Genomic DNA, 25300 nt, shown 5'->3' with positions numbered 1-25300 from the left:
GCTAAAACAATGCAGGCAACGTCACCTCACATAAAGGATTTTCAGTAGACTCAAGAATATATATATATATGACTGCCATGGCAAATATTGCAGATTGTGTAACAGGCATAGCCTGTTCCACTAGTGCTTTCAGAAGATAAAAGAATTAGCACTGATGACTGAAAGCTAAAGGCCAACATTTTCCCATCTGTTTGCACACCATGGGGATTTAAATTTTGCCCATCAGCTGGAAGGCTAGTAAAAGGCATAACAAGAGCCCACTCAGTTCCAGTACTGAACACTTCTGATAACGCTGCAGAAGTACAGTAGGTTTTCAGTAACATTTTTCATACAGTTAGGAGATGAAAAGTTAAAATGTACAATCAGAAGCTATCAAATGAAAAATAATGTGTTTCTCAAGTTACCACTATTTAGATGCCTAGCTGTACAATATTCATGAGGATTTGGGATCATCCTATTAATTCTAAAGGCGTAAAGATATTTACTTGCATCCTAATTAGTTGGCATGTTGGATTTCATGGCTGTTCTTCATATTCATGCTCCTAGTACACATGATAGATTTTTTGGAATTTAAGACCTCAATTTCTGAGTTATTCTGTGGTCTGGTTTCCTTAACTTAGTTTCACCTAGAGGAGTCAGTGTGGCACTGAATGCTATCAATGAGTTTGAGCCATATGTACAATATTTCCCAGCACAGGCCTAGGGCTCCAACACACCTGTAATTTTAAACATCCGATCTTCTAGTCTCTACAGATATGATTAGAAACGATCTTGCTCTTGTAATATGTAGTTGCTGTAATGTCAGGAAGTATTCTAGCTGCCAAAAACAAACAAACAAACAAAAACAACAACAACAACAAAAAAAACTGCACTGCATTAAAAAAAAAAAAATTAAAAAAAAAAAAAAAGTATAATACAAAAAAGTAGATAGTGAAGAACTGTATCCACGATTCTCATCTCCAACACCAAGCACAAGAAGAAAGCCATATCCTGTATTATATTCTTATTTATGGGGGGAACTCTTGAGTCAAAGCACCTATCAAGAAGTTTTAGCGAAAGATTCTCAGAAAAGAGACAAAAAGGTGAACCATTAGGATATCTGGAGGGGCACAAAAAGCATGAAGAAGGTCCTCCTCTTTGCTTAGTATGCAAAAAAATTATCAATCAGAACAATTGTATGAATTGGGTAGTCCAGTTTGAACGTCACAAAAATAAGCTGAAACATAATTCTTACTCCTTTAATGAAACCATTTTCTCCGAATGTAAGAAAAAAAAAATCAAGAAGACATTCAGAATTGCCTCATCATCATTGGACATTTTTACTGTAAAGTAAATAATAAAAGATGGCGATAAATTTATTCCTGATATTAATTACAATGAAAAGTTCTCTTCATTTAGAATGGTATTCAGCTTTATTTTTAAGACAAAGGATCAGAATGAGGTCAGCAAAAAGGTGACTGAAGCACAGAAGGATGGGTATTTGACTTGATACTGTCAGGCTTCAAATTATTTGGCAAAAAAAGAGAATTATAAGAGAACCATCAAAGAGCATTGATGGCTAAAGACTAAAAATATCCCCATCTGCTCAGGCACATGGGACTTGTACACTCCCCATCAGCTGCAGAGCTTACAGAAAAAAATAAAACGAGATTATTCAAATGCTGGATGACTCTGATAACAACAAAAATTCTTTTTAACTTAATTTAATTGGAATAATTAAAAACTATGACAGGCATACTGAAAAAACGATCAGTCCTTGTCTCATAACACTAGAACAAAAGGTCACTTTGCAAGATTACTGCCTTTTATTTTTAGAACAAATGGAAGAAAATTCTCCTTCACAAGTGTGAGCCTCTGAAATTCCCTGTCAGAAAGTCTTTAAGACTTTTCTTTAAGGCTTTAAGACAACAGCACAGTTAAAGTTAAGAGTGACTTAATAAATATTAATAAAGCTTTTAATTAAATAAGGTCAATCAATCTAATATTTAGGAAACAAAAAGATTCTGGGTTAGTAAGATTTGTGACTTGTGTACAACACTGGACAGGTGGTAAAGCACACTTTGGCTGTAGGACAAATAGGAAGAGAAAGCATCTTCTGATGATCAACCACAACACTGCGAAGGACAGAGCACAAACCAAGCTAAAACGAAACAAAACATTCTGAGACCTTGTCTACTAATGCTTCCTGTTACATTTCATCTTTGTATGTGTATAAATATATGCACTATAGATGCATACATTATTACATAGGGTAGAATACATTCTACACTCTGAACAGAAAAGTAGGAGAAATTTCTAGTTTAATTTGGAGTTACAAAGAGTTCCCAACCCTGAAGTATTGCTGAAGATAGAACTACATGTAGCAGTAAAGAAAGCAAGCTGGTTTTGATGGCTCACTGAAGACTGGAAACTGATTCTGAGCAGCCAGCACCTTACAGGCTCAATTTAAATTTATAGGTAAAACAGAAGTCCCTGTTTTATAAGATGATTTTCTCCTTTCTCTCACTGAGTACAAAGGTAGCCTTTTATTCCCAGCTATGAGCACCCATTCCCTTCAAAACTGTCCTTCCTCATGATGTCACATGGTATGGATTACAGTCCTGTCGAAAAAGACTTAAGGGTCCTGGTTTGTGAAAAACTTAACAAGAGCCAGCAGTGTACGCTTGCAGCCCTTTTTGCATTGCATTGCATTTGCATGCAGGTCTTTTTGCAGGCATGCTGTGAGACAAAAAGATGTTGTGGGTGTACCCGTGGATGTGGGCTTGCAGGTGCCATAGGAATGTGAGGACTATCCAGGGTTCCATCAGAAGAGGAGTAGCCAGCTGGTGCAAAGGAGGCGTTTGTCCCCCTCTACTCTGCCCTCATGAGGCCCCAGTTGGAGCACCGCATCCAAGTCTGGAGTTTCCCACACAGGAAAGATGTGGAGCTTTTGGAGAGGGTCCAGAGGATGGCCACAAAAATGATCCAAGGGCTGGAGCACTTCAGGCTGAGGGACCTGGCCTCGTTCAGCCTGGAAAGAAAAAAAAGACTGCGGGGAGACCTTATTACGGCCTTCCAATATTAAAAGGAAGTTTATAAGTTGTTAAAAGTTGAGGGAAATCAACTTTTTACATGGATAGTGATAGGACAAGGGGGAATCATTTTAAACTAAAGGAGAGGAGATTTAGATTGGATGTCAGGGGGAAGTTTTTGCTGAGAGAGTAATGAGGTGGTGATGGAAAAGGTTGCCCACAGAGATCATGGATGCTCCGTCCCTGCAGTGTAAGGCCAGGCTGGATGGAGCTCTGGGCTATCTGATCTAGTATTTGATCAAGCAGTTGACACATCTGCCTGTAGCAGAGGGGATGGAACGTGATGATGCCTGTGGTCCCTTCTAACCCAAGCCATGCTATGATTCCATGATCCCTTAGGCAAGTTTAAGTCAGCTGTGCAAATCCTGTTCCCTCTCATCTCCTTAGACTCCCACAGCCTCCTCACTAGCAGGTAATATGAGAACAGCCTTGGCTCTGTACGGCACTGCTTAGCAGCAACTATAAGCATCAGTGTGTTATCAACATTATTCTTCTCCTAGAACCAAAACACAGCATCATACCAGACACTGAAGAAAACAACTATGTCCCAGCTGAAACTAAGATAAAATGCTTCAAATGGCATGTGGAAAAAAAACAGCATTACTTCAGGTATGACATTGGATATTATCATTTTACTGATGTTGAGCAAATGACAAAGTTTGTCATTTATGTTTGTACAGTAAAAATAAAGACATATCAGTAGAATGAGTCCAGAAAAAAAAGCAAAGGATTAAACAGCACCTAAGAAACAATAGTTGTGTAAAGCCCAATGCATTCATTTCACATCAGAAACTGAAAGCACAAAAACGTTAATTTACCTCGGCTAATTTGCATTTTTGTTATGAGACATTCATTGTGTTGACTGATAACATCGACATACTCCAATTGCAAGGGAATAGACTCTATAGCAGCTTAATCAGCAGTCAGGGTGATACTGTCCTGCAGGTTAGTAATAAAATCTATACACTCTACGAACAAGTAATTCATTGTGTGAAAGACTGACTGTATTTGGGAAGCTTAGCATGCCAGTCATCTTCATACAGAAGAGCTGGCTTCTGAGAACACCAGAGTGTGATTAGAGAACTCACCAGACAAACAGGCTATCCTATTACTTTCCTGTGCCTTAGTAGTGAACTAAGTCTAGTGAAACCTACCAAAACTTCCAGGGGAAAAAAAGTGGCACTACAATCTTAAACCAAACACTGGGGAAATATAAGTTCTATGCCTCATTGATTATATGAAAGGAAAAACATACACCTGTAACTGCTACCAACACAAGCATAATCACAGATATCATTTATACATTCAATTATAAAATCAGCAACTCTAAGATTCCAGGTATATTTGCATTTGTTGCAAAACTGACCAAATTTTAGATAAATTTGAAACAAATACTTCAAACACATAATTCTGAGTAGCCCATCTGTATTTTAACAGATTTTTTAAACTGTGTTCATCCACCTTAGCAGTAGGTAATGAGGTCACAGGAATCTATCATCTTCCTATTATCTTGCCCAGTAATATTTGTCCATAATCATTCTCTAATAATTTCCTGGTCTTCATCCCTCCAAAATACATTCTACCAAAATTCAGTACTCTCTTAACTTTTGTGAACATTCTTCTTCCCAACCAATGCTATCATCACTAATCTTGAAATATTTAATTCAATGAATACTTAGCATTTTTTAATATTTTGGAAAAACTACATTCAGCATTTATTAAGTTTGCAACGTCTCATAGTTTGTGATGATATTCATTTGATAAGAAGGTAACTATGATTTGATAGATTTTTACATAGTTGAAGCTGTATTTGTTACTCAGAAATTTATAAACACATTTATCCTGCAGTTTCATATTTCAGCTTTCATACATTTTCCAACATCCCTTTAGCCTTTCATCCTTGCAAACAGCAGCTACATCTTGTTCATTAGTGAAAACAAAATCAAAAAAATTACCTGTAACTTTCCACTGTTTCTCAGTTCAGGCGTTTAACTCCCATCACACATCAGTCTCATTACCTTATGCTGTTCTACACTGAACTGAACTACCTACATTTTTGCATAGTCTAGACCAGTTATTCTTTGCTTAGGAAGTCAATAGCTTTTCTCCAGTTTTCCATGACAAGCCTTCAGAAGCATGAGCAAACGAGCCTTTTACCAACCCTCAGGTCAGCCTATTTATCACCTCCACTAACTCTGCACTGTTGTAATTCACCAAAATCATTTGCTTTCAATACATACACCAGTTTTTTTTCCTGCAGCAGTTTACCTTTCAGTGACTGTACACATCAATATTTAGGAAAGCATATCATGACAAGTTGCCATTATTTATTTATTTATTTATTTTTAATAAATTGTATCAGTGTATCAGTGCTGCATTTTGCCCTTCCAGCTCATTCATCAGTTTAAGAATTCATGAAGATTCATTTGATGACCTTTTTTTTTTATAGGTTCATGCTCTCAACCACTTCTATGTTACGCATTTCAAAATACACCACATTGATATTTCATTTAATTTCAATGTCTCCCAAAAGAAAACACACAAAAAGCCACGTAAGATTTTAGGGAAGGAAGGATTGTTGGGCTTTGGGGTTGGCAATTTTTTCTTTTTTAACACCGTAGGTTTGTTCTGCCTAAATAAATAACAGTGTCAACTGATTTGATGGAGTATCTCTCACTCCTTTCCCATATCCAAAAAGACAGCAGCTGACCAGGTCCCTTAAATCTGGGAATCACAACTACTATTTCTCTGTTCCATTTTATTGGAATTTTGGAAGGTCTGTTCATCTTCTGTGAGCTGATCTTTTTTCTTAGCTTCAAGAGAGGAGTGATGGTGAGAGAATTCGAAGATAAGATATGCTGCTGGCTTATTAGAGCTGTTGTGAATAACTCGATTAATTATTAAAAGAAGAAATCTGAGGGAATCTTACAAGTGTTGAACATTTCATATTTTTCAGAAGTGCCTAAAAGAAAGGACAAATGCAACCTGTTCTTACTCGGAGGGGGGAAGCATACATCTGTGTAGGTAAATACCTCCAAATAAGAGGAAACAATATACATGCATATCCTGCTCCATCAGGTCTAACACTAATAGCACACTGAAAATTGTTTCAACCAAGCTGCCAAAAACATCTAAATTTCTTTTCTACCAGACAGCCCTTTCATAGACTGTAAGAGAGTCACATGCAGTACTAATCTAGATCTTTCACATCACATTAGGCTACTGCTCTAATAACCAGACCAATAGTTTCCAAACTATTTTATTGCTCATCATCCTTATCAGTAAAAAATTTGTGTATGCACTCCCAATACACATATATTTATTTGTTTATAAATTGCATACATGTACCAGTGTACTAATGCTATGTATAGGATGAAACATATGCAAAACAGAAAAGAGAAAAACATCATTCATGTTTGGAGATGAGGACAGTGGATCACTGATCAATTGCAGTGGGCAAAGCAGACACAGCTAGGGGAAGACTAATTTATCTCTGATAACTAACAGACTAGAAAGTAAGTAATAAAAGGCAAACTAAAAACACCTTCTCCCCAAGACAAGATCTTACACCTCCATAACACTTCATCTGTGTCCCTGCTCCACATGGGTCCATCCCACACTGCTGTCCTTTCTGAGCTGATCCCCATGTGCTTCCCACAGGCTGCAGCTCTCTCAGCACTGCCCCAACACAGCTCCATACCACGGGGCCCACACTTCAGGCACTGCTCCACATGGGTCCCCACAGCTGGAAGCTTCCAAAGCCCTCCCAGCCCCACAGCACGTTATTCTCTACGGCTGCAGCTCTACAAGCTATACCTCCTCCAGGCCTCATCCACTGTGGTCCCACGGGCTCCTCAATGGCTGCACATGGACATCTGCTTAGCACGGTGTTCGTGGGCTGTGGAGCCACTGCCTGCTCCTCCAAGGGCCTCTCCTGGGCTGCAGGAGCTTCCACTCCATGCCTGGAGCACCTACTGCCCTCCTCCTGCACTGACCTTGGTGCCTACAGGGCCATTTCTCTCACATTTCTCACTCCCAGCTGCTGTAGAAAAGCAGTTCTCCCTTACTCTGCTCTCCCAGAGCACACCCAGCATTGTTTGTGGCTCAGGTCTGGCAGTGGAGGCTCCCTTTGCAGCAGCCGGAGCTGGCTGTGACAGCCACGGGGCACTGCTGGGCTCTGCTCACAGAGGCTATCCCTACAGCCCCTCTGCTACCAAAACCTTGCCACATAAACCGACATAAATGGTTTAGTTTTTGTGTATGTGTTTTTTTTCTTCTGTAAACAAGAATTTATTTATTTTTTAACCAAAGTTATTTACTACTGGGAATGTATCTCCTTTGCTACGTCTTCCTTTTAGCAGCTCACAAGAAAGTACTTCCTCTTGTATTTCACAGAATCACAGAATTGTAGGGGTTGGAAGGGACCTCCAGAGATCATCGAGTCCAACCCCCCTGCCAAAGCAGGTTCCCTACAGCAGGTCGCACAGGTAGGCATCCAGGCAGGTCTTGAACATCTCCAGAGAAGGAGACTCCACCACCTCCCTGGGCAGCCTGTTCCAGTGCTCCGTCACCTCACTGTAAAGAAGTTCTTGCGCACATTTGTGCAGAACTTCCTATGCTGCAGTTTCCAGCCGTTTCCCCTTGTCCTGTCTCCACTCACCACTGAAAACAGTCCATCCTCGCCATTCTGCCCCCCACACCTTAGATATTTATAGACCTGGATCAGGTCCCCTCTCAGTCTCCTTTTCTCAAGGCTGAACAGACCCAGTTCACTCAGCCTTTCCTCATAGGAGAGATGCTCCAGGCCCTTCACCATCTTCGTGGCCCTCCGCTGGACTCTCTCCAAGAGATCCCTGTCTTTTTTGTACTGGGGAGCCCAGAACTGGACGCAGTACTCCAGATGAGGTCTTACCAGGGCAGAGTAGAGGGGGAGGATCACCTCCTTCAACCTGCTGGACACGCTCTTTTTAATGCACCCCAGTAAGCCATTGGCCTTTTTGGCCACAAGGGCACACTGCTGGCTCACGGCCAACCTGTCATCCACCAGGACACCCAGGTCCCTTTCCGCAGAGCTCCCCTCCAGCAGGTGATCCCCCAACCTGTACTGGTGCATGCAATTATTCTTCCCCTGATGCAAGACTCTACACTTGCTTTTGTTAAACCTCATCCGGTTTTTTTCTGCCCAGCTCTCCAGCCTATCCAGGTCTTGCTGAATGGCAACACAGCCTTCAGGCATGTCAGCCAATCCTCCCAACTTCGTATCATCAGCAAACTTGCTGAGGGTGGCCATTATCCCCTCATCAAGGTCATTGATGAAGATGTTGAACAAGACCGGACCCAGCACAGACCCCTGAGGAACACCGCTGGTTACAGGTCTCCAACCGGACTCTGCACCACCAACAATGACCCTCTGTGCTCTGCCAGTCAGCCAGTTCTCAACCCACCTCACTGTCCACTCATCTATCCCACATTTCCTCAGCTTTGTTATAAGGATGTCGTGGGGGACAGTATCAAATGCCTTGCTGAAATCAAGGTAAACTACATCCACTGCTCTCCCCCTATCCACCCAGCCAGAGACAACATCATAGAAGGCTACCAGGTTGGTCAAGCACGACCTCCCCCTTGTGAACCCGTGCTGACTACTCCTGATAGCCTCCTCTTCTTCCAGTTGTCTGGAGATGACATCCAATACAAGCTGTTCCATCACCTTTCCAGGGAGTGGAATTTCAGTGGAGTGGATTTCTGTACTGAAACAGAACCTCTCAAGTACCATAAGCTGAAACATGTTAAAAGATATGTACCTGCAGTCAACCATAGAGCAAATTCCCTACATTATTTGTTCTAATACTTGTTTCTTCAAATCTTCAGCATTGCTTTCTATATATCTTGCAAAGCTACCTTCTGACAAAAGAATCCATTTTAGAATTTACCACCATGTTGTTTTCCCTATTTCAATCAGTTTTAATGCAGCAGAAAGAACAAGCATTTCCCCAGCAGTGTCTGGCTTCTTGTTTTTCTCTATTAATTAAGAAACTTCAAAAGATGCTTCTAAATATCTATTGTTAAGTTCAGTGCATGACTTTAAGCATCATCCATTCACAAGTCTTGTAAGGAGCAACTGAGGGAACTGAGATAGTTTAGTGTGGAGGAGGCTCGGGGACACCTTAACACTCTCTACAGCTACCTAAAGGGAGGTTGTGGTGAGGTGGGGACTCTTTCCATACACTATTAGTGACAAGAGGAAACGGCCTCAAGTTGAGCCAGGGGAGATTCAGGCTGGATACTGGGAAAAAATTCTTCTCTGAAATATATTCCAGTCAGATACTGGAATAGGCTGCCCAGGAAGGTGCTGGAGATTGTCCCTGGAGATGTTCAAGAAACATTTAGATGCGGTACTAAGGGACGTGGTTTAGCGGTGAAATATTGGTGATAGGTGGACAGTTGAACTGAGCTGAATTTGGGGGTCTTTTCCAATTTTGGTGATTCTGTGATTCGACCTGATCAGATCTGCGCTCTTTTTACCTCATAACATGGTTGCCAATCATTCTTGTTTATATTAGGAGTGGGTGAAATGTTTGGTTTGCCATTTTCTTCTTAATCTGTGCTCACAACATTATCTTCAATCCATCGTTTCTTTGCAGAAATCCTTTAAAGCCACGTGCCCATTTTGTGAGTGTTCATTTAGTTTAAACTACATAATATAATCCCTAAATTCATTTCACTGGGAACACAAAAACCACAAAACATTGCAATATGCTGAAGCCAGTGAATGAGCAACAACACCACTGTCAACAACTCTGTTCTGTGGGTTACCCACTCTTCCTCCAGAACACCCAGCCTATTGTATGTGACCTAAAACAAATACAGACAGAATGATGGTGCCATCTTCAAGAAATATGAAATACTAGTTAAGCTTAATTTTCTCTTTTATATTCTTAGATAAAAACTAAATACATAGAGAGGTTCTAGTATATACCTCCCACACATCAATGGATTGGCTTGTGCACCCCTCAGGACATGCACTCCACTTTGAAAACCACTGCACTAGATCTCACAGTTTATTTTTCATTTCCATATATTTCTTATATAGGTATATAAAGGTAACCTATATAAGAAATATATATAACAAAACATGGAAACTCAACAGGAACTGTTAAATTTTAACTTCAAGCAAATGTCACCAAGAGATTGCCTTAATGCACTTTTTTCTTTGTAATTCTTTTTCTAATCATTTTTTTGCTTAATCAAGTGCTTGCACTGGCATATTTCTCATATGTCTGCCTTTTCATACCCCCATTGGGACAATACTTGGTTTTATGAACCAATATGCACTGCAGTTTCTCTTACAAATACTGCTGAGGCAAACAATTAATTACAGATCTAAGTATCATTCTCAGTTTACTGTCAGCAACTATGCATGCAACCTTTTATGTCCTTCAAGTTTCTTTTCATAGATAACAAAATCCTTTTTTTCTTTTTTTCTTGCCTGTTATTCATTTTCTTTTCAAATATTTGAGAAAAGTTAGAGCTTTTTCCATGAACTTTTTTCCTGCCTGATTTCATACCATAGAAATTTAGCCATAACCTAAGTTATCAAATATCCACAATGAAATTTTATTTGCTGGTGTTTGAACGAATGTAGATTTCAATATCCTCCTTATGTTTATTATTTTAAGCACACAACCAGGATAATTATGTCTACAGAGCCCTCTGAACAGACATCATGTGGGAATATAATAGTAGAACGGATCTCCTGAGGCATTACTTTGATAACACAGGTAAATACGTAACATTTAATCTCATTCACAATTTTAAGGTTGATTTTAAAGCCAATTAGGTTGCTTTTATGTGTTTATTTTTTCCCTTTCCCTATTACTCCTGCATAGAATGCTGTTTTCCCACCTAAGTTGCTTAGAATTCATAACAATTAATTTCAGTCTTAATTCCTTGAGATTTTATAATCATTTGTATTCATGCTAGCAGTAACCCCAGGCTTCAATAGGTCTTTTTATATTCTCCTCTATCTTGATTATTTACAGAAAGTTTCCACAGCCACCCTGTCTCAGTGTTGCTTTTGCGTTGTGTTCTTGTTTTGTTTTGAAATTAAACAAATTAGTTATTTTTAGACACTTCTAGCCTATTTTTCTGTTTATCTTTCCAATTTTCCTGGGTAGAATCCACAGTTCTTCAACAGGTCTGTAGATAATTAACTACAGGCTGCTGTTCCTTGTACAGTGCAATAAAGCATTTCTTGCTCTGCTGGAAATATCTTCATTCTGACAGAACCAAGAATCACTTTTCCCTATTGGCAGATACAGATTTGTAATATATAATCATCTTACAATTGACTAAATCTCTGAGGTCTTTCTAATGCCTTGCTATTTCCAGCCGATGATTCCTGAGTGTATCACAGAAGTGCATGTTACTTCTGGCTCAGAACATGACCTTATTCTTTGTAAACTTAAATTTCACCCCTATTTTTGCTTTTGAAGCCTTCCAAGACATCGTTCAGCATGAAATTCCAATCCTCACCCACAGTGACAAGGTATTGCAGCTTCGTCTTCAGCCATTTTTTTTTATCACACTCCTATTTTTCCTCCCAAGATTATCACCAAAAACTGTAAATAAAATAGCATTGTCAGACTGATCCTAAAGAAACCTCAGCAACTCCCAGCCCCATAGTTTCTCTCTTAAAAGGTAGACTGTTGTTTTGTTGTTACCAGTTTCTCAACCACCAGGCAGCTTTTCTCTTCTATAATTTCACTAGCAGTTTTCCTCATATTCCATAGCTATTCCCTAAGAGCTATCAGCAGGGAAATTGTGTCACTGATTCAACAGAGGCCACCTGGCATACATAAGCGATTAATCTCACCTCCTTCAAATATCTCCCATTGAACATTCCCAGACCATCACTTCCATAGCACAGATCTGTGTTCACTGAAGGTCAAAAGCTAGATGTTCATTCTCATTATCTTGTCATTCCTTCACACCCATTGTCTGGAATCAAGAGGATTACAGTGAAGCTAATGCAGAATCCCCCATCTTTGTGCATGTAGCCCACTTCTTGTCATACTTGTCCTTATGTGCTCCAGCCCAAAAACGGGGTAGTTTTTCTTCTCAACATGAAGAGTAATTTATGAATATTGTTGTATTGCCTTCAAGACCATCTTCAACCTCAAGGTTAACTCTCCTTTACCTCCAGGATTTTTAATTTTATGGAAAAAATTTTGATGCTAAGGATTACAAATTGCACGCTTTTATTTTGTCAGTTATGAGCTATGTTCTGTAACATCAAAAATCAGTGTTGAGTAGTGTGACTTTCAGCCAGTTCCTACCATTTCTGATGTTTCTGCAAGCAAGCAATACTTTTCACTGTGAGAACACAGGCAGAAATTTTCAATTCTCTCACTGTCCATAAATTTCTTGGCAAATTCTAACCATTCAATAAGCATTTACAGACTCTTCAAACATAACAATCAGTCTCATGTCTAAGCAGAGATTTTACTTTCTGAGACTCCTTCCTGTGGAAAAAGACTAACTCATCCGATGCTCTAGCATTCTTTCACTATGAAGTTCAGAATCTGTTTCAATAGCTATTTCTTCTGTCAGTGGAGCATTCTGATGCCTTTCCTCTTCTCATCATACTTATTCTTTTACTAGACTTCTGCCCTTGGGCTATCTCCATTACTTATTCTTCTATTCTAATGACACACTTTTATTCCTTTTTGAAGTTTCATCTTTTATGTAGTTCTAAGAAAATATTTTCCTAAAGTCTATCTCTTCAGCAGTAGTTGTTCTTCTCTCATGCATTCCTTATGGCCATGTTACAATATAACCATATTCCTTTTTCAGTACCTATTTTAGTCAATCTCCATGTTTTCTAGTAGACAGATCTATGAAAGTACTTCCTTAAACTGTTGTTTTTAACTTCTATGATATCTTAATAAGTCTGTATGATAAGCCTTGGATTCCCTCTTTGATAAGTTAATTCTACTAAGAAGTTTTTCTTTTTAGAAAAATAACTCTTATGATAACACTGAAATACAAAATGCTTTCCAAGTCCTGTCTGTCCAGCTGGACTCCTGTTCTTATCTCTCCTTGGACTACCTTTAATGCTCCTTGGACTACCTTTAATAGGCTGCTTTCATTCCCTTTTCCCAGTCTTGAAGGAGAAGCTACAGCTTCCCTTGAGTGTTGCCATCTGGTGTTTAGCAGCTCAGTAATAGCCTTCACCTAGATTAGTTCCATCCCAGCTCAGTCAGCTTTTACTCTGTCAGCAGCAATTAAAAACAGTGAGCCAGTAGCATGCATTCTCTGGAAGGTACCTCTGACACTCAGCACACATTTATTTACTAGACTCTGCAGACTGCAAGCAAGGAAAATATCTTTTTTTTAGATATCCACTGTTTTTATATAAAGGCTTCATTAGTAGCTGTCTGTAGAAACAGAGGAGAATCATTTTCTTTTAGGCCATATTATACTTTGAACTGGCATTCACAGTCATCTCCTGACCTCTATTTACCATTCTCTCCCCATTATGGTTTCCTGATAAAATGACACAAAGGAGAAAAAATTATTAAACAAGATAGAGTGGGAGGGCAGAATCACTTTCTTCTGAGGACACAATTGTTTGTTCTGCTTTAATTGTTTCTAAAACTATGAAAGATAAAAATCTTTCATTAAGTTTTAAAGCTAATGATATACTGATCATTCCTCTCTGCTCTGCTTGCTAAAGCAGTCTGATCAAAAGAACAAGGGCAAAATAACTGCAACTGCTCTCTCATTACATGACTTGAGATACATCCCATACTAACTGAATGGGAGAAGGGAACAAAGAGTTTCAGCCCAATAAGTCTTCCTTCTTACTCCCACTAGCAAGCCTTCTCCTGTATTTTTTTTCCAGTAAATCTATATCAGATTTTGGAAAAGCTACCTACAAAAGCACCTTTACATTAATAGCAAAAGCAGGCAACCTACAGAAAATATTTAAAAGTCAATAAAAAAAACTCAGGGCTAAAACAGGAAAGGATAAAATAATAAATTCCACATGCAAAGAGGCAGTCAAATTTAAAATATTCAACTAGTACTACTAGTGCTGCAGTAAGATTTAAATTGGTGGCCTACAAGACCCAGAACTTCGATACCTCTCTGAAAACAATTTAAGATCATATGAAAAGGAGAACAAAGAAAAGCAGAAGTTAGTAGTTAACACACAGATGCTAAAGAACACTATGAAGGACTTCACAGAATCACAGAATGGCCAGGGTTGGAAGGGACCTCAAGGATCATGAAGCTCCAACCCCCTGCCACATGCAGGGCCACCAACCTCCCCATTTAACACTAGACCAGGCTGCCCAGGGCCCCATCCAACCTGGCCATGAACACCTCCAGGGACGGGGCATCCACAGCCTCTCTGGGCAGCCTGTTCCAGCACCTCACCACTCTCTCTGTAAAGAACTTCCCCCTGATATCTAACCTAAATCTTCCCTCCCTCAACTTAAAACCATTTCCTCTTGTCCTGCTGTTATCTACCCTTTCAAAGAGTTGAAGATTTGAAGGACTATATCATACACCTACAGTTAGAACAATAAGCCAGGCAAGGCAGGACACCCAGAGCAGGAACACACAGTGCTGAAAAAGATTAGAGAAAGATAGCTATGTGTCTTATTACAGAAAATGAATAAATCTAGAGCCTACCTGAAACCCCAGGACACAGGCTTGTTACACTTTCAACATTATAATAACATTAGCATTTTGGCTAAAATGTTTATATGGCATTTACTGCAACTTTTTCACTGTCCTCTATATCTAAATATTTTTTGAGTGAGTGATGTAGTGGTTTAACACCTATGGTAGGCTAAACATCATACAGTCACTCTCACTCCTCTTCTTCAATGCAACGAGGGGAGAAAACATGATGAAAAGAAAACTTATGAGTTGATATAAAGACAGGGAGATCTCTCACCAATTACCATCATAGGCAAACAAGACATGACTTGGGGAAGACTAATTTATCACTGATTACTAACAGAGTAGAGCAGTAAGAACTAAAGACAAACTAAAAACACCTGCTTTTTTAAACTAAAAATGGATCTGCTACACATAGTGCCCATGGGCTTCAGGGGGACAGTCTGCTCTCCTTCTGCACTGAGCTTGGTGTCTGAAGGGCTTTTCTCACATTTCTCACTCCAGACTCTCAGTTTTTCTTCCCTCAGTGTGCTCTCCCAGAGCACCCAGCAGCTCTGATCTGATATGGGGCAGTGCTGGGCTCTGCTCAAAGAGGCCACCACTGGAGCTCCTCTGCTTCCAAAACCTTCCCATGTTCCCAATAGACTGCTCTAGCTCTTTTCTTTGAAGGGCAAATCTAATTTTGAATTTTGTGCTTCAGTTCCAGGTTACAAAAAGCATGTGAATAAACACATTTAACTGGCTGGCTGACAGCTCTTATATTTGCTTTTCCTAGTAATGTCAGTAAAAAGAATACACTAAAAATATATTTCTACTCCCCTGTTTTCCTTTATCCTATATATAAAAGTTCCTGAGGATGTAGCGCTGCTCTCTGCCATTCCAGTTAATAAACTGTCATGTTTATTACAGCAATGCCATCAAGTCAATGAAGGGATAAATCTCCTCAGTGTAAAGCACTGTACAATACTGTGTCCACTTTCCTAATTTCATTTGACAAAATCTGCATTATGGAGGGTAAAAGACATATTCCTGTTACTACTGCAAGATGCCTCCTGAAGATGCTAAAATGAAGTAATAAAAAATCACTATTAAAATGAATTCTCACCTTTTTCAACTTTACTTCATTTAACCTAAAAGAATTCCACAACTACTTTGGAGTTGTAAGCAAAGGAGGGAAAAAGAACTACCAACAAAACCTAAACCAAAGATGTACTGCAAAAGAAAACTTGTAACTTGCAATGTCTTGTGCAAGTCTAATTATACAATTATATGAGTCCAAAGCTCAGTGATGAATTATCCATTACGTGCTCTGAAATAAAGGTGTAACAGAAAGTCATAAAGGTACTTAAAGATCATAACACAGCCATAATTTATCTTGAGAAAAGGTACTAAACATAGGAGCTCAATGTGACTGTGAACCATTTAATATCTACACAAATACCACATTTCAAAGATTGAGAGAAAAAGATGGGTCAAGATCCAAATAAACATATCACAGAAATGCACAGACAAATCAGAATCACATCAGTTATATTTTTTCCATTTAATGTTCAATTCGTTGGGGCAGTAAATAGAGTGGAGAAGATGGAGTAGCTGAACAGCTTTGACCTCTATTGCCTTTCTAATTACCCACGGCTGATTCCTTAGAGTACAGAATTCACAATATTAAAAATGTCCAGCTGAAGAAAAAGTAAGAGAAACAGGAAAAAAAGTGATACAGCAAAGTGATATTTTTATTCACACACCCTACTCTTTGAGTAGCTGAGGATTATTTACTAAATTGCAACAGTATTAATTTCACTCTTTCAACTAATTGTAACTCAGCACTTTCAGTGAGACAAAGCACTCTGAAAATTAAATTGCAAATCTTAACTAGTATTTCAATTCAGTATAGAAAGCAGTACCAAAAACAAGTGCAAAACGCAGCATTGTAATGCACCCACAGGCAATGGGAAAGGAAAACACTCCAACCAGACAGAACTGCTGTCAGCATGTCCTGTCCTGAGATTTCACAAGGCAACAAGGGAAGACAGCAGATAACATCTTGTTGGTTTTCATGCCCTCTTTGAGATTTCATTTAAGCACTAACGTATATAAGCTTATGCATCTTTCTTCTTAAGTGAAAGTCACTTGAGCACTGTCTTCAAGCTGCTAGAGAAGGCTGCTGCACACAACATCACAAAAAAGTCCCCTGTCTCAAGGGAAACCTCGGTACTAATGCTGCTAGGCAGTGATTGATGAATCTGACCTTTCCCATCTCATTTGCATGTACGGCAACCAGACCTCCAAAGATTACCTTTGATCTCTTCATTTCCTTGTGTGCTAGCAGCTGCCCCGGAGCACGTTCTTCAGTGGTGGGCTACATGGGACATATTTCCTGGCTGAACTGCCCAATGCCCTCCCTTGCTGACAGCTACAAAGTGGAGAAGACTTAAATACGTCCCATGGAAAGCTATACTACCTGGGGTAAAAAGTTGGGATGGAAAGAAATTGCTTCAAGTATTTCATTCAGCACGTATTCCCCAAACTGCCTACAATTCCAGTAGGCATCCACTAGGAAACGACAGCACATTATCACATGACATAACATCCACAGCCCCTCCTAGCTTTCAGGGAGAGGCATTTAAGCTAATAAGTTCTGTCTTTCCTATCTACCAGAGGACAGAAACAGCCGGTTACCACGGTTAAGCTGATGAACAACAGATAAATCACTATCTTGGCTGAGCCAGTGAACACGAAGACCACCAAAAGTGCAATATAATCAGAAACTAGGTATGCTTAATTAAGTCTTCATTGATAGTCTTCTCAGATCTATATACTCTATATTCCCCTTTTTTCTATTTTCCCTTCAGGAAACATTTTGAAACCCACACTAAAGAAACCTCCACTGGTTTCTATGAGTGTTTGGTAGGAATTAGAATTTGCTCAGGTCTCAGTTGAAAGACCTGCTGTTATTTTTTGGGTCACATATTTAAAACAGATAATAGAGCACTGTCTAGGTTATAAAGTCAATCTAGAAGAAATATTTATCTAAAAGTAATTCATGAGGGTACACGAAGTGTTATTTATTCTTTCAGCTAAAATGTGTGACATAATAGGAGCTGCCTATGGCTCGTATTAGTGTTATCCAGGCTCACGCTACACATTAGACATGGCCCATGAAACACTCCAACCTCAAGGCCAAGTAATTTCTAATATCAAACATTCACACAAAGACAGCTCAAGGTTGTGAAAAATACTTGCCTCCAACCTCAATTTCCATTTTCACTTTGTCAAATATTATTAAAGACAGAATTAATGTCACGGTTCAAAAACCATTGCTTACATAAGAATAATTCCCTTTCTCTCCACAGTACTCTCCTTATTATTAACACTCCAGAATGGAGAGTATAAAGGTATTATTTATATCGCCAAGGAAAGTATGCCTTAAAAAATGCTTACTACCCAGAATGTAGGCAAATTTATTAAAGGTTTTGCAAATTAGATAGAGAATTCCAACACTAAATGTAAAAATACATATGGATGTAACTCTGCTTACCAAGACCTTAATATATAAGATGATCTATTTATTCCCAGTTATCAGAAGACACATGGAGAAGACCGCTTGTAATAAACAGGAACAGTATGAAACAACATTCAAATGATGGGAATCAAAAAATAATTTCGGATATAACTATGTGTAGAAATACGTAATGTTTTTTAAATTAGATTGGGCTTACAAAAAAAAAAAGGCAGGGAAGACTTCAGAAGTGTTCAGCATACCTGCTAGCTGCTCCTGTTAATGTTAACAACAGCATAGCATGCAGTATTTCTGGAAATCCCCCATTGTTCAGTACAGGAATTGTTGGACAAGCTTCTCCATTCTAATCTTAGTTTAGAAGTTTAGAAGGACAGGTAGAATTCAAAGAATACATTACATTTGTAATAGAAAAGGTAAAGAAATGAACATTCCAAACACAGCCAAATACGATAAAGGCTGCAACTCTACTACTGGAAAAAAAAAAATGTACCTGGGAAAATTCGAGGCATTGCAGCCAGCTGGCATGTGCCAGACCTCACTTAGTCCAGTAAAATCTCTCAGCTTCTACATCATATGAGCTGGATACAAAATGTACCATGCAAATGCCTTTCAAAAATTTGCACTGGGAAATTGTCCAGAAGGAATCCAAAAGGCACATACCAAATTCATGCCACAGACCTTTCTAGCAGTTTACTAGTACAGATTATCATAGTCTATCACAGTCCAGGAATGTTCCTGGACTCAGTTTAGTTTTCTAGAGCAGGTGCAGTCTCAGAGGCCATCAGAATCCTGAGATTACAAGATAAGATTTGATATAGCTCAACATTAAAACCAAAGGTACAGACTGAAAAAAGCCATCACAGAACAGTGTAAAAGTAACTCCGGGTTCCAAATGAAGGTTTCACTGTAGCCCAGGTCATTTACAGAAGGTCAGGTGGTAACGACAGTCCTTATTTCAGATACACAGCATTATATATTAGAGTTAGAAGAGTCAAATCATATCACTATAATTCACTATGATTAAGTAAATCCAAAGATTATTCTCACTACTGCTGAAGACTGCTTGCCTGTGATGGCAAATTGACAATTCTGGGAATGACCAACCCACAGCCTGGCACAGCTCACACTGCAGCCACCTGCTGCTCCACACCATCATAGATCTGCCCCATACAGAAGATCTGGTCCCTTGACACCAATCAAACATCAGTGTGCTATTAACGCTATCTGAACTGAAATTAGCATATGGGGCACAGTGCAGTGCCAGCTCGAGTTATGGCAAAGAAGTGTATAGATTTCAATATATTGGCTAAACACAGTCCCGTGAACAGCAAAAATACACAGCCATGCTTTCCGTTGTGACAAAGGAACTTGAGGACAGGTTTCAAGATTGCCAAAAAATCATCATTTCTTTTTGTGTATTTGCAATTCCATTTTTAGTCATAAATAAATCACCTGTAAATTTTCATATGGAATGTACACAGTTGTAATCAAAAATCTGATCATGTCTCTTTATGAGTCTTCTATAAGCCCTCTCTCACAAGAGAGAAATATCCTTCATTTCAAAGTCCTGCCTTATTATCTCATTTGGCAGTATGTTCATTTGTGAACAAATATTCTCAAGGATGAAGCAGAGAAAAAAATAAAGTTTCATCAAAAATCTCTATTGTACATCTTGAGAACTTATTAACTGCAACTACTGCCATCAAACTCAACTAATGTGTTAGTTTCACAAAAACAAGATCAAACATCCCACCGGTTTTATGTTTTTGTTGTTCGCTTCTTACACGTTTCAATTAAAAAAAAATAATAATAAAATAAGTTTGGTTACTTCATATGCATTAACTATATCATACATTTAATATGAGCTGCTGCAAAAGCAATGCCTCCTGTTTTATTATGTTTGTCCACGACATCAGAGACAGATGTTGGTGATATGACAGCAGAGGCTGAAGCTTCCTGCCAATATTTCGTTACTTTTTGTCATCATGTGACAGAAGACAGTAGAGGGGGAGTCTGACAGAATGTCATCTGACATGGAAGTGCATAAGAAGCAAAAGGCTGTCAATGAATTCCTCCATGAGGAAAAAATGACACTCAGTGACATCCATTGACACTTCCTGAATATTTGTAAAGACCAAAGAGTGGATGTGAACTCAGTGGGTGATATGTTTCAGCAGTGACAACAGCAACAGTGGATCACCTCTGCTGGTACATATTTTTACTAATGCAGTATGCGGGCTTTTGTTAATCACTGGCAAAAATGATAACTAATGGTGGTGACTGTGTGGAAAGATAGTCTGTTGTAGCTGAGAATTTCCTCAAATAAACAGTGTCACTGCATTCTTCATAGCTGTTGTCATTTCCATGGAAATAAATAGGATTTACTTTTGGAGCAGTCTACATGCATGCAGCCCAAGACAATTTCTCTTCACTCTATGTGGCCCAGGCAAGCCAGAAGGTTGACACCCAGTATACTCATCTATTCAGCAAATTACAACTCAATATGATAGCTTGATTTCTGAGCTGGTACAGGCATACAGTTCCAGATCAGTGGCTCCCAGCTATAACCTTCAGGCAGAGACAGATACTCCCCTACAGGACAAATGTAGCCAGCTATCTATGTCTAACTAGACAGGTTTCCACACAAAGTACTGCTGAGATTAGGTCTGAAGGGTCATGGTAGACAAGTTGAACACTAGCCAACATAAGCTCTTGCAGACACAGATTTTCTAAACTTCACTACCAGCAGGCCAAGGCACTGGTGGAAGCTCAAAACTGATAAGGCAGATTCCCCAGTACAAGAAAGATGTGAACATCCTGGGGCAATCCTTGCAAAAAGCCATAATAATGTTGAAGGGATTGGAGCATCTGTCATACAAAGTGAGGCTGACTCCTCAGACTTGAGAAGGCTCAGGGGAATCGTATCAGTTTATATAAATACTTGATTGGGGGAGTGGACCAGATGGAGCCAAGCTCTTCTGAGTAGTGCTTAGTGAAAGGACCAAGAGGCAATAGGCACAAACCAAAATACAAAAAAAATTGTTTAAACCTAAGAAAAAGCCTTTTTTCCTATGCAGGTGGTCAAATATAGCAGTGGGTTGCCCAGATTGGTTCTGGAATTCTCATCCTTCCAGATATTCAATATCTGACTGGACCTGGTCCTAGGCAAGCTGCTGTGGCTGGCCGTGCTCTAAGCAGAAGGGTTGGAATAAACAGTCTCCCAGAGTGAAACTATTACCAAATATACAGTCTTTCAAAAATATTTCTCCCTTAGTTTTAACTGTAGCATTGAAATATCATTATAATATACTAAAAAATGCTAATCTACTTGCAATGACCTATTAAAAAATATATACAAATTTTAAATTGATGCAAATAGATTAGAAAACTGTCAGACTGTGAATTGTTTCTGCACTACTGCTTTAAAAAGCAATAGGAAACAAAATGGGACAAACAGCTGCTTTAACATCCTGCACTAAAACTAAAGGCTGCGGTCTCAGGAACAGAAGCCCAAGAACAAAGTTGTCCTCTATAGAGGCTGAATGTCATATCTATCACTGTATGGCTTGATTACAGTTGATTAGACAAATATTAAATTGGCCTCATTTTGGTCATGTGCACAAACACTTCTTTATGAATACTGAGTGTAACCGAGTGAATATTTACTTTTAAGAAGGAGGTTTTGATAAGATTGTCTGCCAACTCACCCTTAACAGAAAGTGACAAGGATAAAAGAAAAATTATCTGAGTATCCCATTTGGGACTGAGTGCTTATTAGAGATATAAGCTTCTGACTACAGGGAAAAGACAAGGGAGACTTGTCATGACATACATTCATAATGTATTCTTATTAAAGACCTGAAAAAATGTCTTGTTACATATCTTAAAAAATCCTGAGCACCAAAATAGCATCAAAAAATAAACATACATAATAAATGCTTTCACTGATATGATTAGCAATATAGTGCTTTCACAGGGCAATTTCAAACTGTATGGTGCTACATTCTGTTTCCTTTTCAAGCACACAGTGCCTTGGGCTGTTTTACTTACTAGCAGCAGCAGCAGGACAATATCAGGATTATCGCACGCACAGGCTACATGCATTGATGTCCAAAAATCCTCATCTTGATGATTTACATTCACTCCTCTGTCAATCAGAATTTCTGCAGCAAATGCATTATCGTAGCGAGCACACTAGAAGAAAGAGCAGATTAGGGATAGCATTATACTCCATGTACAATTGAATTTATTACATATTTTTTTCTTCTATTTAAATTTAGCAGATGATATGTTTGTAGACAGCAGATGAATCTATAGAAATAGTTCTGCAGAAACACCAAGTTCCATGTGTGTGGCTCATGGAATCCCTTATTCCCTGTGAAAAAGCGCTAAATGAAATCTGCTAAAAGCTGCAGTGAAGATGAGCTTTCTATTCATTCAATACTGTCCTTCCAAATTAGCACACAGGAACTGAATGAATGCATCATGAGCAGTAGGCTGCAAGTATATTCACACTCACACTCATGTACATCACAAACACACTAACTCCTACCTTTTTATGCAGTTTGTAGCAGTAATACACACCTCTCTATACTTCACACCATTACCCATAGTGATTCCTGTTCAAGTCTCTCTGACAAACACATATGCTGCACACTACAAGTGTGCTTGGGGTAGTGTGGGTGTGTGCATGTAAGCATGTGTTTTTTGCAATTTTTTTGCAAAGAAGAATAAATTAGCACAGGCATTGTTTTCAGCTTATGCTTTTTGCCACATGTCAGACCACATGTGCTTATGGATGCTACATAAGGAAATTAGAGCACCTCAGGTAACATCCTGACTCTGGCCTTTCACATGAGTTCAGTAAGTAGAGGAGGAATAATCTTTCTCCACTGCAGAGGCTACAAGGAGCCTAAGTTTCTATATTAGGTACCTGGGTGCTTTCAATATCATTCTTAATATCTGTACCTCATACAATATTTACAGCTGTGTAACATTTCCTTGCCCTGGAAATCACACATATACAGTAAGTGCACAAATACAGTGAAATTTGTGAAAAATATCACAGAATCATAGAATCATCAAGGTTGGAAAAGACCTGTAAGATCATCCAGTCAAACCATCCACCTACCACCAATATTTCCCACTAAACCACGTCCCTCAGTACAACATCTAAATGTTTCTTGAACACCTACAGGGACAGTGACTCTACCACCTCCCTGGACAGCCTGTGCCAATTCCTGATCGCTCTCTTGGAGAAGCATTCACTAACAACCAACCTGAATCTCCCCTGGTGCAACTTGAGGTCATTCTCTCTAATCCTAATCACTGCTTACATGGAAGAAGAGGCTGACCCCCAGCTCACCACAACCTCCCTTCAGGTAGTTGTAGAGAGCAGTAAGGTCTTCCCTGAGCCTTCTATTCTCCAGACTAAGTAATCCCAGCTCCCTCAGCCTCTCCACATAATGCTTGTGCTCTAGATCCCTCATGAGCTTCACTGCCCTTCTCTGAACACGTTCCAGGGCCTCGATGTCTTTCTTGTAGTGAAGGGCCCAAAAGTGAACACAGTACTCAGGATGCAGTCTCATCAGTACTGAATACAGGGGGATGATCACTTCCCTGTTTCTGCTGGCAATGCATTTCCGATGAAGTCAGAATGCTATTGGTCTTCTTCACCACCTGGGCACGCTACTGGCTTGTGTTCGACCAAGCATCAACCAATACTCCTATGTCCATTTCCTCTACACAGACTTCCAGCCATTCTGCTCCAAGCCTGTAGTGTTGGCTGAGGTTGATGTAGCCAAAGTGCAGGACCTGACACTTGGACGTGCTGAATTTCATCCCATTGGCCTCAGCCCAGCGACTCAGTCTGTTCAGATCCCTCTGAAGGGCCATTCTAGTCCCAAGCAGATCAACACTTTCTCCCAGCTTGGAGTCATCTGCGAACTTACAGAGGGTGCACTCAGTGTCCTCATCCAGGTCATCAATAAAAATATTGAACAGGATAGGCCCCAGTACGGACTCTTGGGAGATACAACTTGTGACTGGTCGCTCAGTGGTTGGATTTAATTCCATTCATCACCACTCTCTGGACCCAGCCATACAGCCAGTTCTTTAACCAGCAAAGAGTGTATCTGTCCAAGCCATGGACTGCCAGCTTCTCCAGGAGAATATTGTGGGAGGCAGCACCAAAGACTTGGCTGAAATCTACGTAGACTAAGTCAACAGCTTTTCCCTCATCCACCAGGTGGGTCATTAGAAGGAGATCAAGTTGCTAATTTGCAAGTGAGTATGGAATAATTATTCTGTCACATCTAATATCATGTGCAGAACCACACCATGGCATCCAGTTTGCTCATCTGCATTAATATGATATGGAAGCTAGGACACTAGGAGGAAAGGGGGAAGAAGGAAAAGTGCCAAGATGGGTTCCTCTGTGCAGTCAAAACATAGCTGAGGTACCTTGGTGAATGTAGGAGTTGCACATAATATTGAGTTCATAAATACAGATGAAAACTAAACTCTTGGAGGTTAAAAAGCAGTAATGCATTAAACAATTTTCGAATATACTGACAAATTATTCAACAGAAATTAAATTCTGATGTAGTGTATTTCCTTTAGTTTGCAGTGTAAATGACAGCTTCAGAAACTGACAGTTTCATTGCAACAGTACCATTCCTAGTATCACTACCATAATTTAAATTCAGTTGTTGATGTTCATCAGAGATAAGAAATTCAACAGATCAACATAATCTGAAACCAACCACATTTTCAAGCTACTGTTAAGCAAAAAATTTTCAAAAGTGCTTCCAAAATCTAAAATAAAATATTCTGCAAGCAGACTTTTAACTAGATCTTTTATGCCCTTGTCATATTTCTGAAGTCACATTTATTTTAGCAGCATTATGAAATAAAAGAAGAATGCAAGTATCTTAAAATAGTTTCACATCGAACAGAAACCACATCTACAATTGAAGCATCACAGAGGATGCAAAGGATGATCAGACTTAAGAATTTGTGG

General features: G+C 39.3%; 1 protein-coding gene across 1 annotated transcript in view; it reads right to left on the bottom strand.

The window, feature by feature from the left end:
• Positions 1 to 25300, bottom strand: part of MYO16 (myosin XVI) — a 261913-nt gene that overhangs the window by 211706 nt on the left and 24907 nt on the right. The window contains exon 3 of the mRNA XM_042810398.1: positions 22330 to 22473. Coding sequence (XP_042666332.1) covers positions 22330 to 22473 — 144 coding nt within the window. The remainder of the gene's footprint in view (positions 1 to 22329; positions 22474 to 25300) is intronic.

Source organism: Centrocercus urophasianus, unplaced genomic scaffold (genome assembly GCF_019232065.1).
Source record: "Centrocercus urophasianus isolate 14NV4802_14NV808 unplaced genomic scaffold, USGS_Curo_1.0 seq_12, whole genome shotgun sequence".
NCBI lineage: Eukaryota > Metazoa > Chordata > Aves > Galliformes > Phasianidae > Centrocercus > Centrocercus urophasianus.
This window is presented reverse-complemented; position numbering and strand designations above follow the sequence as displayed.